Source organism: Nicotiana sylvestris, chromosome 6 (assembly GCF_000393655.2).
Source record: "Nicotiana sylvestris chromosome 6, ASM39365v2, whole genome shotgun sequence".
NCBI classification, from domain to species: Eukaryota; Viridiplantae; Streptophyta; class Magnoliopsida; order Solanales; family Solanaceae; genus Nicotiana; species Nicotiana sylvestris.
In genome coordinates this window covers 128,637,464-128,652,488 of record NC_091062.1, presented here as the reverse complement: position 1 = coordinate 128,652,488, position 15,025 = coordinate 128,637,464, and the positions used below count along the sequence as shown (strand labels likewise).

Below are 15,025 nucleotides of genomic sequence, written 5' to 3'. Positions count from 1 at the left end.
TACTAATATGAATGAAAACAAATTATTTGAAGGTTCTCTACAATTTCCATGTTTTCGCACACAAAAATAGTTATTAACACCCCTATTAATAATAGTATGAACTTACTTTAACTCCAACCATAAAAACTTATTCCTATATGAAATTGACTATAAATTTTATTTAGACGTAAATTAAATAAACTAGCAAATATTAAATCCTAAACAATATAAATTTTCTACTATAATTTTGAATTAGTTTTCACACATATCATATATTCATTTAGTTGACGTAAACTACGAGTAAATTTTTACCTGATCATAATCAGCCTGAGACCTCCAATGCTTCGTTTCAATAGGAATGTTGACTTAAGCTAACAATTTTTTATTTTTTTTAAAAAAGGAATATAAGTTGTACACGCGGAAAACCGATGCAGTTTAATAACACAATATCATATGTTATAGTTGGACCAATAACCGCATAAATGGAAAAAACTTGCAAAGTAGAAGGTATTTCACGCTCATAACATGCTGAAATGAAGGGAAAATACCAATACTAAGGAACTGAAATAGCGTATTTCTTTTTTATACACAAATTTTCAGAAGGGAATATTCTACTTTGAGAAATAGTCCTCAGTCCGTCCCTTGAATCCAATTTGTCCAAAAGTTAGGCAGATGAACAAGCCCAAGTGCCAGCACACCAACCATAGCCTGTCCACAACACACACATATATATCCAATTTAAAATTGCAACAAATTTCTTGAACTATAAAATGAACTTTTACTATATATCTTCCTCGATTTTCTTCAAAAATATGCAAACTTGTCTAGAAAAACTTTTAAGTAAGAGTATTACAAAAACAACTTAGTTTTGAGGTGCTTTAAGAACACAGTAGTTCTAAATCGAAAATTGATTTTCTAAAGAGTTTAAGTTCTATCGACAACCTAAGAAGTATATATATATATATACTAATTTTGTTGCACGTGCGTTGCATGTGTATACCAAGTAAAGCTACTCAGCTTGTTACCTTTTATGATGTATCTAATATCCTCAAATAGAAGTATTTTATGTGAATGTAAACAACACATACAAATAAAAGTACAAATCAAATGCAGTCCAATATACTAAAACTATTTTTAGTGAAATTTGATCAAGCCACGGCTGTCAATTAATCATAGTTTATTTTAAAATCATTAAACTTGAAACTATTTAACATCATTCCTACCTATAGTAAGTATGCTCAGAGTGAATGAAACTATGATTTCAGTTACAAAAGAAACCATAGAGCTACATTTTCAGATAGAAGTGCTCTTTCTTCTAGGGAATTGAATTACCCTAAAAGAATTTCTAATTTTCCAACTTAATATATGAAAGATAGATTTGGTAATTGACAAAGTCCGAGTCAGTACCAAATGGAGCAAGAAATAAAAACACCAAAAGGAAATACAAAATTTTACTTTAACAACCATGTAACTATCCTTCTTTGGAGAATAAAAGAAAGATTTAACTATAATTCCTTTACCATATATCTTACTATAATTCCTCTCTTTGCACCAATTATAGTCCCCATATTTTTCACTTCTATCTGCTTCTTTTCTTTAATCCACTAAATTATACTCCATATATGATTGTTTGATATCTAAAAAAAGAAGGAAGATTTCAGACGCGCAAGAAACATTGAGACAAAGAAGGCTCGTGCGAAATAATATTATTTTTTTTCAAATTATCACCATGTCCAGGAATTTAGGGATTTAACAAAAACTCTCGCTTACGTGTAGAAGCTCATCACAATTCACATAAGAGATCTACCCTAACATTATTTATGAAATCAAGTTTTAGAAAAATCATAAAGCACAAAAGTTCATAAACAGTTAAAGATTTAAAGAGTAGAACCTGATATTGTTATCACTTTCTCCCTAATTTATTACTTTGACTTTACTATTTGTGATTAGTCTCATAGAAATCTTCTAGCTCTACTTGCTTCTGACGTTCAACATTGTAAATTTAAGTGCCATAACATCAACAATATTAAAAAGCAATGTTCAGTTTGCTTTAAAGACAAATCAGTTTTGAACTTAAAGAGAATGACCTCAGAGTCTTAGCATGTTTTCTGAAATGCATATTTCTCCTATAAGATAAATATTCCAAGCTAATGAGAAATCTAATTACTCAACAAAAAAACAGAAAGAAAGAAAAAGGAAATCAAAGAATGTCATGTCATCAAATTTAGACATAGTGAAATATAAAATGAGGACCTTATGCGGTCTTATAATCCAATCCTAGAATTAAAAAAAAAAAAAAAAAAAGAGAAAGAAAATCATTTACTTTGTCAGGACTTAAAAGAAACTTTTATAAGCTAAAACCATTTAATTGCACTCCTCCAATTAAATTGTTTTCTGCCCATATAGTTTTTATTCTCGAGCTCGTACTCAAAATCTTTGATTAAGGAAGATAATCCTTACCACCCTATCACACTCATGATAAAATTAAATACACAAGTTACTACCTAATTTCTCCGTTCTTAAAAAATCCAATAATTTTAGGAACTTTACCTATGAAAATTAGCTATATAAAAAATTTTAATCTGAAATCCAAGTCAAATCTCTTCAATAAGTAAATTGGTAAACCCTTTTTTCTTACGTAATAAGAAAATCTGCTCTATCACATGTCCACCATTGGAAAAAAAATATTAAAGTGCGATCAATTATACATATGGAAAAACCCTTTCAATCTATTTCTTCTATTTTGGAACCCTAGTCAACTAAACAACAAAAAGACTATTATAATTTTATAATTAGAACGCTACATTTTTTATTTGATCTCCTAAACTGTTTTTGTTTATCAGTGTTTTGTTATGAAAAACTTGAGATGATTTAACTAAATAAAGTTAAATTGAATAATATCTTTGTATTATTTCATACATCATGATTAAAACTAAAGATTAAAGGATAACATGAGGAAATATTTTTGGACATTATTCTGATATTAGAAAAGATTAATTTATCTGAAGAGGGATTGATCAATACAAATTTATTTCTCTTAGAACGATAATATGAATGTATCAAAATGTATCTATAAAGGTGTTCAACTATTGTTATTATATTCTCAAATATTTTGTTTAAATGCTCAACAATAACTATAGGGCTTTGAAACAATGTGCTAAAATTTATTATATTGGTCACAGTGCCAATGGTAAACTAAGTAACTAAAGCACAGAGCAATATTCGGACTATAAAAATAAAATTACATACAAATAGCATAAACAAATTGAGCAGATAAAAACGTATCCATTATTTTGAGTCAGAAAGAATTGCAGAAACAATAATTCAAAGAATGAACGTACCTTAAATAAGAAATACTTTATCTTTAAATTTCATTTTGAGAATCTCTTTGGCAGAAAGGATAGTGACGAACATACCAAAAAGTTTAATGACAATCTTTCCCTCGTAATAGAGACATGAACAGAGAAACCCAAGCATGCACCATATGAAAAATAGGTGACACTTGGGCTGTTTGTAGACGTTAGCAATTTCAAACAGGTGTATGAAACGTTGGTGCATTAAATTTTTTTTATATTATTAAATAGGATAATTAGATTTTTAAGAAGACAAATTGCTTGATTCAAGAGAAATGAAAATTTAAAGTTTAATAACATTTTGACTTTGTGGAAGGATATAAAGGAGTGTCTTTATTTAACATAAGATTAATAAACAAATGAACAGGAAAATACAAAGAAGGGAATGTATCGTTTGGTGAAGGTTCGCTTGGACTCTTCGTGACGTTTGGTGACTTTGGCTTAGGACTCTTCGTAGGAGTTTCTTTTTTTATTTTTTATTTTTTTGGTTATAGTAAAAATAGGTCTTTAAGATAAGAGGGGTATAAAAGTAAATATCAAAGGATTAATATTGCACCAGTTAATAAATATCAAAGGGCACATCCATTCGGTTTGGGGTGTTTTGCATGGCATTTTTTTTTCTTTTTTTAACTAAAAATAATAATTAAATTATTTAGAAGAGTATTTAGGTAATTTAGCTTTTAAGTTAGGGAGTTCATGCTTTTAATATAGTATAGACAGATATATAAACAGTTAATTAGGTAACTGACAAGATAACTATAGATAAATCTCTATGATAAATAGTACTCCACTCATAACCTTATAATTATAATACTGCGTAACTAACCTACTATGTATATAAGCTATTGTATACCATGCATCAATATATATAATTTAAACTATATATACTTTTGGGAAACTCAATTAATAAATGGCAGAAATAAAATGTGTTGAGAGTAAATATACCAGAACTGAGAAGTGAGAGCAGGTCCAGTGGGGAAATGAGAGAGTTCAGTGCCAATGCTATCAAAGAAAAGCCCACTCAAACTCTTGCCATTGATTACTGGAATGCTAGAAGGAGCCAGCCATCCAATCAAACCAAATCCAATCACATTCAAGTCTCTCCTCAGCCAATCTCTTTGAAAATTACTTCAAAACATCACGTGGTAAAAACAATTAATCATCTATAAATACTCCCCCAGAGGGAAAAGAAAATGGAAATATATAAACCATTGTAATTGGATGGAACCTTATTTGGTCATTTACCATGTAAATTTGCCTCCTGAAGCTTGTGCTACCCTTAATGGGTTTCTTGCTGTCACTGGTGATTTCAACAAGCCTGTAAAGAGAAAAAAGAAGAGATATTATTATTCGTCATTGAAAAATTTACACCATAAGTTCAATTTAACTGGCTATAGCATGTTAATACCTTTTTCAGGACAGGCTTGTTACAAAGAATTACTACCTATCATTGTCAATCAATTTAAGGTGATGGAACAGAAAATCTATACCTGAGCTGAGGCAAGCTTTCTTTGGAGAAGAAAGAGATGAACTAACTAAGCCTACAACAGCGGACATTGTTGCTGCCATTTTTGCTTCTCTGAATAGTATTTCAGTTAGTGTCACTAGGAATAGAGAATGGAAGAAAATTATTGATAAATTATATAAGTGGACAGCATAGATATTTGGGAAATCTGTGGTGACAAGTATGATTGTCTCTTTCATAAAATTCATAGACCTTCTCTTGATCAATGCCTTATTGCCATGTGGATTTTTATGGATAAACTGGTCTGTGTTTTGGATAAATGGGCTCTACTTACTGCCTATTGGGAACCGTGTTTGGTTTCAATTTTTCATTCTCATATTAATAACTCCGACATCAGTTATTATATATAATTATTTTACTCCATATTTAAGATGAATAAAAATATGTGTATTACACAAATGCTTTAAATTATGACTTGCTTACATAATCATCTTGATTAACATCTCCCGTTACTTCTGATAATGTTAAAAGCGCTAATTTTGTAAATATAGGAGATTGTTTAAATAAAATATTCATGTATACATCATTGATTTTTTTCTTAAAATGTTTTATTTTATATAACTAAAATTTCAATTATAAATATTTTAATTTATAATCATGTTATGTTAATTGCTTTAACTACCTGTGATGATAAAACCAAACATGATACTGGACCAAGTGATTTGTCATGGGTAAAGCGTATTACTAGTAACAAATCATTGAAATCAAACACATTTTCTGGATGATACAATGTATTTAGATTTTGATACAAAAAAAATAAGCATCCACTTATAGATGTTAATAAAGAATATGGTTTTGATGTTTGAACTCGTAAAGAAAAATTTCGCTAAGTACCTACTAGGTTGTCTTTAGTTTTCTTAATTTTTTTGTACTGAACCGGACCAGGCTAAGATCATCATAAGAATAGTTTGCACATTCACATGGTTCTCGCTAATAGTATTACAAGGAACAAAATTGGAGTGTCCAGACAGGTAAAACCCACAAACGAAAACAACTATATATCAGAGAGGTTAAACTCCAAAAACTAACGCAAAAAATAAAAATAAAAAAAAAACAAAAAAAAAACAAAAAAACAAAAAAAAAACTATAACTATACATAGCGGGTCTCACACAGACACCATAAACAGAAGGAACCCCCCTATACACTTGATCACTTGATCCTCTTTCCGCTCCAGTAAACACAATGTATTTCATTAGACGAATTAGAAGAGTTCCACTTCATATTATGAATGATGAGCATTTAGCACTGCCCGGTATACCATGTCAATGAATTGGTCATCCTGTCATGGAAATAAAGATCATATCAGATGCACGAAAAGACCAGAAGAGAGCATATCAAATAAAGACTTGTAACAGGAAAGAATAAGCATAAGAATAATTGGAATAGGAAAAGAAAAAAAAGATACAAACATTACCAGCAACTCTATCAAGAATAGAATAACACATGAGCATAGAACGCTACTACAATAGCCCCTCATCTACTAGAGTCGCTCACTAGTTCATAATAACTGAATTCAGAATCTTTTCATTGTTCCCGCATCTCAAATTCTTAGAACTTTAGATATTGCTCAGCATGCTTGTATTTTACAGTTTTTCTCTGTTCTCCTGCAAAATTCTGTGGTTTTGGTAGAGCACAAGGAGCTAATTAGACATTCTTCTTAAAAGCCAACAAATTTATGGTTTCCTCTATGGTTTTAAGGAGTATCAATGGACTGCCACTATCAAACTGTACAGCAGTTAGAAAGCTTTAGTTTCCATTATATTTTGCTACTATTTGGGTCCACAAGCAAGCACATAGATGATCCTTCTCTTCTTCCCTTTCTTTTACCCCGAGGGTGTAGTGCAAAAAAATGTTCTTTCTTAATCTGCTTTTATGAAATATGCTTTTTATCCAGTTCTTTCATCAGAAAGAGGATGGGGTAGAAGTAAGGTCTGCGTACACACTACCCTCCCCAGACCCCACTTGTGGGATTTATACTGGGTCGTTGTTGTTGTTGCTTTTTATCCAGTCCTGTTCATTCCTGTATTATTGACACTACTTTCTTTCTTAAATGTTGACCAATCTCTCCTCCCTCCCTCCCTATTGGAGTGGTAAAGGACCAAAGACAATGATATCATGCTGATACGTAGCGCCATGCCAGTAATATTTTTATTTCACCAGCCACAAAGTGAATCATTTCAGACCTAGTACATAAAAACTGCTAGTTGACCAATGATTTTATGCAGAAAGGAACTTTAACATTTTTACAGATTGATGTTCATTTTCACATATCAAGAATTTTGGATTAAATTTTAACAGGCTTTTCAAAGCATCTGAATTGAGAGTTAATCCGCTGTAAGCAAGTATTAAGCTATCACTGAAATGCAAACATGCTTTAACAGTACCAATAAAATAGGACCATATATAATAGGAAAAATCTGATGAGGAGGAATTCACAAATAAATTCATATAATAGGGAAAATCTTGATAGTGGAATAAGGAGCTTCATAAAGAAACACAAGGTCATCAATCTTTTGATTTCCTTAAAGCAAAATGCACAAACTGTTGTACAAAATACCAACTATCCTATGTTTGTACTACTTGGTACTCACCAAATGCGCTTGAAGGACTACGCAGCCATGCAAACTATTCCAGACAACTTCCCCTCCAATTATCCTATGTTTGTGCTACTTGCACCCTCTTCAGCTCTTCTTGATGTGATTATTCCTAATCTTGTCCAATTTTGTATGACGCACATCCATCTTAACATCTACATTTATACGACACTTATCCAGTGAAGAAGCCCAATATTCGTCCATACATAACATTGCTGTACTCATAGACATTCTACACATATAAAGCTCCTGTATCACTTCTCCATCTTTCATGTCATTCTCTTGGAAGACTGAGCCTAGGTAACTGGAATTTCTGCATTTAGTCAACACAGATCCCTTCAATGTGACTTCAATTATTGTTCTTCTTGTGAAGACTAAATTTCCAATATTATTATTTACCTCACTTCTATTTATGATAAATCCCCCATTCTCTAGAGTGCTTCTCCTAGTACCAGGATTTAGTTTACCCCCTCGCTGGTTTCCTCAATTAACATGATATCGTCAACGAATAACATGCACCATCAAACCCCATTTTGTAGTTCCTAACCTAATCCATACTTTGGTAAAGAAAACCGGGCTCAAGGAAGATCCATACATAAACTCACAATTATGGTGAACTCCCTTGTATCTCCTCCCATTGTTCTCACACTTGTGACTAGGGGTCGGGTCGGGTCAAAACGGGTAATGCAAAAATGGATGAATTATTCGACCAGACCTATATTTAATACGGATAGAAAATGGGCTAACCGGCGGATAATATGGATATCCATATTATCCATGGCTTTTTGAATATGATCACTTTTGGGAGAATTCCTAGTCTCAAACTTGAGAACCCCCAATTTGAGTCTTTAAATGTAGAAGTTAAAACCATAACTATCCATTGGTTATCCATTTTTTAAGTGGATAATATGGTTCTTATCCATATTTGACCCATTTTTAAAAAGTTCATTATCCAACCCAATTTTTTAGTGCATAATATGGATAGCTAACTGCTTTTTCTATCCATTTTTCCACCACTACTTGTGACTGTCACGTCATACATATGCTTTTTCGTGAATAACAGTTTAAAAAGTATGTAACGAATCAACACCTTAGTGCTATGTGGTGTAAATTTCCAATTAGCTAGTCAAATGTCCAATGCAAGAGCAACCAGACGCTAACAGGTTCACAGATACACCACATATACATACACACACACACGTGTAAAAGGTATAAATATAGACATCCTGCACTGCGTAAATGTCTCATCCTTCTCAGTGGAATGGCATCCAGATATGCCTCCAGATGAAAGCTTATGTCATGTAGAATGAGAGGAAATGAGAGAAGCTACAAAAACCAAGTCCTAAAAGTGATTGCTGTGTATTCTTACTGACATTCACAATGTGACTTGTTACACATAAAGCTATGCATGTTACAACAATTGTTTTCCTTTAGTATACCCTCTCAGCACAGTGTCCTTACCTTGCGATACCAATCTCTCATTACAAGGACAAAAGCAATTAACTGTAGATTACTTAAAGTTGAATGCGTTCATCTTCAAAGGTTGTGGTGAGGTTGTGGTGGGATGGTAAGTCCTTTTTATCCTTAACTAGAGGTCTCAGGTTCGAGCCTTGAAAATGAAGTCGCCTTTTGATACGAACTGGTCCACCGTCCAGCGACCACCGTACATGTGAACCACCTTGATGACGTGGACGCAAGCATCACGTGAGCCATCTTGATGATGTGGACGCAAGCATGTGGACCTAGGCCATGCTTACAATGATTGAAATACTTGGGCTTCAAGTTTTCCCTTTAAGGCATAAGATGAGTTCATTTGTAGAGAGCTAGATTTTGGATAATAGAAGAATTACCTTGTTGGGTAAGGTTTTGGGGATTGTTCCCTAGTTTCTCTCTTTGAACCTTTCTTGGATTGATCCAATGTGTGGATTTCCATGTATGAGTTCATGTCTCTTCTCCCATGGATTTATTCTAGTAATTAAATTTTAGTTTAATTGTTAGTTTATCCCTTCTTTCTTCTAAGTCTCTTCCCCCTCATTTTCTATTTCTAGATCTACCCTTGCTATCTTATCTTATTATTTGATTATTTATCAATTTCTGGCTTCTGTGTATTTTAATTTGTATCATTTTGGTAAGAACCCCCCCCCCCCCCAAAAAAACCCATCCCAAAGGTGGGACTTTAAGGCGAAGGTACGGGACAGTGGGTGGGAAAAAAAATTTAATGTCTTCAAGAATGTTTAACATAGCAAACTAACCAAGGAATTCAGGAAAACATACCTGAACAAGCATTAGAAGTGCTTCCCGCACTTTGTCTCTGCTAACAACAGGTCCATAGTTTGGGTTAGGAGCAGAAGCAGGAGTGAGAGATGGAGGAGGAATCGGCGGAGGAAATGGTTGAAGCAAAGGAGCTCCATAAGGACGTTGGAGATTCCCAAGCGGAAGCAGTGGGGGAGCAGTGGGCACAGATGAAGAAACGGCAGGCATCAGCAGAGAGGAGGCGGTTGGAGGACCAAAAAATGATGATGGCTTCACAAGATTTGAAGACCATTTAGCACTGCTGTCTGATTCAGATGCATCAAGGAGGGGCCTCAAAAGGGAAGAAGTTGAAAGAGGCGGAGATGGAATCAGGGCAGGTGCTGAAGAGGGAGGAACAGCAGCAGCAGGACGAGGAGGAGGCAGGACCGGTGAAGATGAGTGGTATGGCTGCCCTGGAACTGTAGTACTCGGAGCATTCCCAATTGTCATAGCATTCTGCAGAAGAAAAGCACAAATTTAGTTAAGATGAGACATAGTAAAAATCAAAATTTCCAGCTGATTCTCTTTTAAGAAGTATTTATTACGTACGGACATGTGAAGAAGAGAGACACTGATGCCCTGATTAGGAGGTCTGAGAGGAGGGGTAGAGGGAGGCCTAAGAAGAACTGGGGTGGGGTGATTATGCATGACATGACTCTGCTCCAGCTTACCGAGGACATGACCCTCGATAAAAAGGTGTGAGGTCGAGAATTAGGGTGATGGATTGACAGACAGTCTAGAGTTTCGCCTTGTCTTACCAGTAGTATTAGTACTAGTCGTGTATTTTCCTATTCCTAGTCCCTTGTTTTTATACGGTTTGTCATTATTATCAGCAGAATTGGCACTATTCTTGTAGTTTAGTATCCCTTGATCTCTGTTATTACTCGTTGTATCATTTGCTTCTATTCTCTTATTATCTTGTTGTTGCTATTGTTTATCTATTGCTTCATTTTTACTTTTTTTGAGCCGAGAGTTTTTCGGAAACAACCTCTCTACCTTCATAAGGTAGGGGTAAGGTCTGCGTACACACTACCCTCCCCACTTGTGGGATTTCACTCGGTTTGTTGTTGTTGTTTTTTATGGTTTTTTTCCTTACCAACATACATCATTAACTGTTGGCGGGATATCTAATTAATGTTTTTAAGGAAATTACTGCACAGAGCAAGCTTGGACCATATCTTCTTTTTTACTTCAGGGTCAATTCATGGCCTAAGTTCAAGTCCTAGTACTCCTTGAGACTTCATCCAAGTCATTACCTAGAGTATAGACAGTGTTCTACCCTTGTATATATATTTTTTTCAAATAACGGTGGTGTTCGGCCAGCTTGCTCACACTCGACTAATTTCAGCACCCTGCTACCTCCCACCAGCATAGGTACCGAGTAACTCTGTCCACCATGGCAAGCCAAATGGGAAGAAATAACCTAGTATTTTTGTCTCCACTGGGATTTGACCTGAGACCTCATGGATCTCCACCAACTTCATTGACCCCCTAGACTACACTGAGTGCTTTAATTTTTAAATACAAACATGCAGCTTGCAAGTACCTATATGCCCTTGTATATTGGGGTCAAATATGAAATAACAGGTTTAGCTTGAAAATGCACAAGAGTAGCTATCACTTGTTCGACTAACATACTGAATGCATATTACATATACCCCACTAATACTTGAGAAAAGTTGTTCTACACAAAATTAAAGATCTGAAAACAAATGCCCAACAAGAGTAACTGAAGATCTTTAAAAGGCACCGACACATGGAAAAGATATTCCTCACTAAGATATCTTGCACAACAGACACGATATATTGGAAGAAGAGCAAAGAAAAGGGAGAAAAAAAAAAGCATACACTGAAGAAGTTCAAAAAGGCATTTTCCTCGGGGAGGTGCGGAGCATTTGAGGCAGTAGACGACGATGGCTCCAGAGGACCATCAATTACAGCCATGGTTGGAACTGCTTCCAGCTCTTCAAATTCACTGTAGTAAAATTGCAGATAACCAAAAGTTCCTTTCAGAAACCGATTAACAGCAACTGGCATCAGTCAAAAAAAATTGAGCAAATGGCTAGCAGTGAAAGAGATTACTCCGAAAAGTTAACATGGAGGGAGTGGGGAGATTAAAGTTGACCTAAAAATTTCCTTCTTCACCTTGTGGTTCATTACTTAACCTACCACCCTGGTTGCTTCAACCAAATATCAGGCCATTCATCAAGTTAATCAGACAGGTAAGCATCGAGTGAGAAGCAGACATGTCTACTAACACTTCTCCCAAAACCAGGCAGCTTACTTGCGGTAAAAAATTCTACTATTTGAAGAGTTGACTTGGGAATTGAAACATATCTGATTGACCAAGTCCCTTCATCTGGCTGTCATCAACATTTATCTACTATGCACCTTTTCAGTAAGATTTAACTTAGGCACAACTCTTCAAATGTCAAGATGAAATTCAATAATCGATACAAAGGTCAAGAAATCTATCACGAAAAGTGCAATTGTAAAAATGCTGAAGTTGTTTTAATACCCTAACATCTTAAATTTTTATTTTTATTTGGAAAAGCTCGCTAGAAGTATCTTAATTCCAGTAAGCATGAAATGAAATACCTTTTTGTCAGTGGTACTTTTGACTTGGTAGGCACCTTGGAATATGCACCGAGTATCCTGATCACCAGCAAACACTAAATTTATTGACAGGTTTAAAAAGCTAATCATCAAAGATAAAATGCATGGGATGATCCGAAAGGTACTTCTTTTAATCCCTTTGCTTCTCATTAGCCGGTTATACAATTTAGTTAACTAGTATGCTGTTGGAAGTGCTGGTTTGCAACACTAGGCACCAATGCTCCATGCATTCTCAGTTCCATATAATCCTCAATTAACAGTTGAACTTAACTTTATGAACTATTTCTTCAAAGCATCAAGTAGGCTTTAAAATATTTTAAATTTATTTCTGCAACTACGCTATGACCTATTAGACATTAGCTTATACTCAGGACTGTTATAAGTAACAATTTTTCCACTATATCTTAGAATCATCTACTAACCACAGATATTCCCACATATGCATTCCCCAAATCATGATCAGAAGCATTAACAATTGAGTCCTTCAAATGCTGCATCATGCAAATTTAACTACCTTTTGTCCTAGAATTAACACCCTATACATTTTGGAACCAAAAAGACAACCCAAGGCAAAAGAGAAAAGAGGGTGGGGAAGAAAGGGAGCATTTCTGGAGAGAAAAGCTGAGAAATATTACCTGTCAAAGAGATTTGCAACTTCTTCACATTCACGCTGATTATAAAACCATATCCCATTTACTTCTTGGGAAGCATTTCGATACAACAAATATGGAACCTGGACCTCATACTCAAAATCCCCCAGGAGATCCTCCACCAAATTATCTGCACACAGGAATGAACTCTTTGTAAGGCACAAAAATTGAACAAACGTACTCACGCTGAAGGCAAACTCACAAACGTTCTGTTGCAACTTATCAGTAAATATGACATTCATATGAGAACCTTTACACGCCAAATCTCATTTCTGCATGACTCGTAGAATTGGAACCCAGAGTTTTAGCGCCAAGACAGAGGCACTAATAGCAAAGTGTTGAGTGTTGTTTCAACTAAAGCTTAGTGGTGAAGCCACATATAGAAAGGCAAAGGAGGCTTGTCGAATCAAATCTCTCGTGTCTGTCAATTACCTCGGAACATGCAAATGTGAAAGGACACTTGGTTTTCTTTCTTTTATTAACTAAGTTAGAAAGAGTCCTCAGTGTTGTGCATTCCTTCTCGTTTATTGAATAATAATACATTGAATTGTTATTTCCATCTGCCAGAATATATATTTTGTGGACAGGGTTTAGTAATTTGATAACTAATTAGTCAACACCCAAGCCAGAAATTTTATTAAGAATATGAGTGACATCAGGTATCCAATTTTATCAACGGAGAAATCATTTGCCTGCTATTGGTGCGAGTTGTAAGAACCTCCCCCCCTCCTCGTAGTAGGCATTTTATGTTCTAAGACGGGGCCTCTTATTCAAAGATAGTCCAACTGCATTCTTCTCTCCTGCTTATTCAATTAACATTCTGTGGATCCGTACTGACACCCAATTAAATGACTTCAAAAGGAAAGACGAGCCTTCATATTAAAAATTCACATCTGAGTGAAGCAAGTGAGCGGTCCAAATGTTAAAGCAAGGATTTTATAAGTATCTTTGTGTACTTATTTGTTAAAGGATTTTTAACCTCCCCCACCGCCACCACTGTAACTCTACCTCTGACCCAAAGTGAATGTCATGTAATTTACATTGTTGTGATGCAGTAAAGGCTATAAATAGTATTAGTACAATCCGGGATCAAATAGTCAATCATGTATAACTTCATGAACATCTTTCAACAGGGAAAAAGCAAGATACTTTCTAATCAACCAAACACAAAATGCAAGTGGAGAGTAATTGTGAAACTGACCTGTATTTCGTCGGTTCATAACAATAAACTGAAACCGCGGTTGAGAACTCCTGTAACACCCTCTGTAAAAATTAATCATCACAAAATAGAAAAATACAGAACGCAAAATCAAAAATCAAACAAATAATCTATTAAAGATGAGTTTCCTAATACTCGCCTCTTGACAACAAATAGAGATCCTTCCACATCCTTTCGACTCTGTATAAGCAATTCAATTACAGATTATATTAAATAGAAAGAGCAAAATAAATAAATAAATTCGGAAAATTGAATTACCCATTGGCTGTTATCGATGTTGAATTCGTAGAAGGTAACATGAGCAGCAGTGATAAGAATTTCTTCAATGAAAGGATCGATACGCTGAAGAACGGTCAAGTTGAGGAGCTTGGTGCTGTTCTGGTCCAGATTCGGCATTAATTTTCCGTTCTGTGACATTATTTTCACCGAATCTTAGAACGGCAAAGTAGCTGTAAGCTGAGGTTCCGAGTGTGAGAGAAACCCTAGGATTGCTCCAGATTGAAGAAAATTTGTGCTTTGCTGTATATATCTGATGAGAGAGATGGAAGAGATGACGAACAGGGGTCAGGGTACAGACACATGTATTTAGTTTTCTTTTTCCTCTTTGTTTTTAATAAAAAGTCTTTTTATCAATATTTTTTTGTAAAAAAATAAAAAGTTCCTATAAATAATTTCTTTTCCTAAGTTAAGATAGTCCATCTCAACTTGTTTGACAGTGAAGCATGACTGCGGCTCCCCATTTTCTTTTTCCTCTTTGTTTTTAATAAAAAGTCTTTTTATCAATATTTTTTTGTAA

The 15,025-nt window shown here is 34.6% G+C and overlaps 2 protein-coding genes across 3 annotated transcripts; both read right to left on the bottom strand.

Moving 5' to 3' along the window:
• Positions 1-513: 513 nt before the first annotated feature.
• On the bottom strand, positions 514-5,048 carry LOC104237017 (photosystem I subunit O-like). Its single transcript, XM_009791082.2, has 4 exons — positions 4,823-5,048; positions 4,578-4,650; positions 4,278-4,460; positions 514-687 (listed from the first exon to the last, which is right to left on the bottom strand). Exons 1-4 carry the CDS (start codon positions 5,043-5,045, stop codon positions 591-593), a joined length of 576 nt encoding a protein of 191 aa, XP_009789384.2. The 5' UTR covers positions 5,046-5,048; the 3' UTR covers positions 514-590.
• A 701-nt stretch (positions 5,049-5,749) lies between these two features.
• Positions 5,750-14,800, bottom strand: LOC104237016 (mRNA-decapping enzyme-like protein). Of its 2 annotated transcripts, none has more exons than XM_009791081.2 (8): positions 14,488-14,800; positions 14,369-14,409; positions 14,212-14,261; positions 12,996-13,140; positions 12,343-12,399; positions 11,593-11,719; positions 9,727-10,200; positions 5,750-6,137 (listed from the first exon to the last, which is right to left on the bottom strand). In XM_009791081.2, the coding sequence occupies exons 1-8, from the start codon at positions 14,644-14,646 to the stop codon at positions 6,081-6,083; spliced, it is 1,110 nt and encodes a 369-aa protein (XP_009789383.1). In that variant the 5' UTR covers positions 14,647-14,800; the 3' UTR covers positions 5,750-6,080. The 2 variants fall into 2 exon arrangements, with proteins under 2 accessions (XP_009789383.1, XP_009789380.1); XM_009791078.2 differs by having other exon boundaries at positions 14,212-14,273; positions 14,488-14,764.
• Between the last annotated feature and the right edge of the window lie 225 nt (positions 14,801-15,025).

Excerpts from the sequence above, each read along its gene's own strand:
- LOC104237017 (XM_009791082.2), bottom strand. The coding sequence starts at position 5,045 with ATGAATTTTATGAAAGAGACAATCATACTTGTCACCACAGATTTCCCA. Across the intron at positions 4,461-4,577 it reads TCAGGAGGCAAATTTACATG|TAATTTTCAAAGAGATTGGC; the intron begins GTAAATGACCAA and ends GATGTTTTGAAG. Across the intron at positions 688-4,277 it reads GCTCTCACTTCTCAGTTCTG|GCTATGGTTGGTGTGCTGGC; the intron begins GTATATTTACTC and ends TGTTGTGGACAG.
- LOC104237016 (XM_009791078.2), bottom strand. The coding sequence starts at position 14,646 with ATGTCACAGAACGGAAAATTAATGCCGAATCTGGACCAGAACAGCACC. Across the intron at positions 13,141-14,211 it reads TATGAACCGACGAAATACAG|ATAATTTGGTGGAGGATCTC; the intron begins GTCAGTTTCACA and ends TCCTGTGTGCAG. Across the intron at positions 6,138-9,726 it reads CACTTCTAATGCTTGTTCAG|GATGACCAATTCATTGACAT; the intron begins GTATGTTTTCCT and ends TTTCCATGACAG.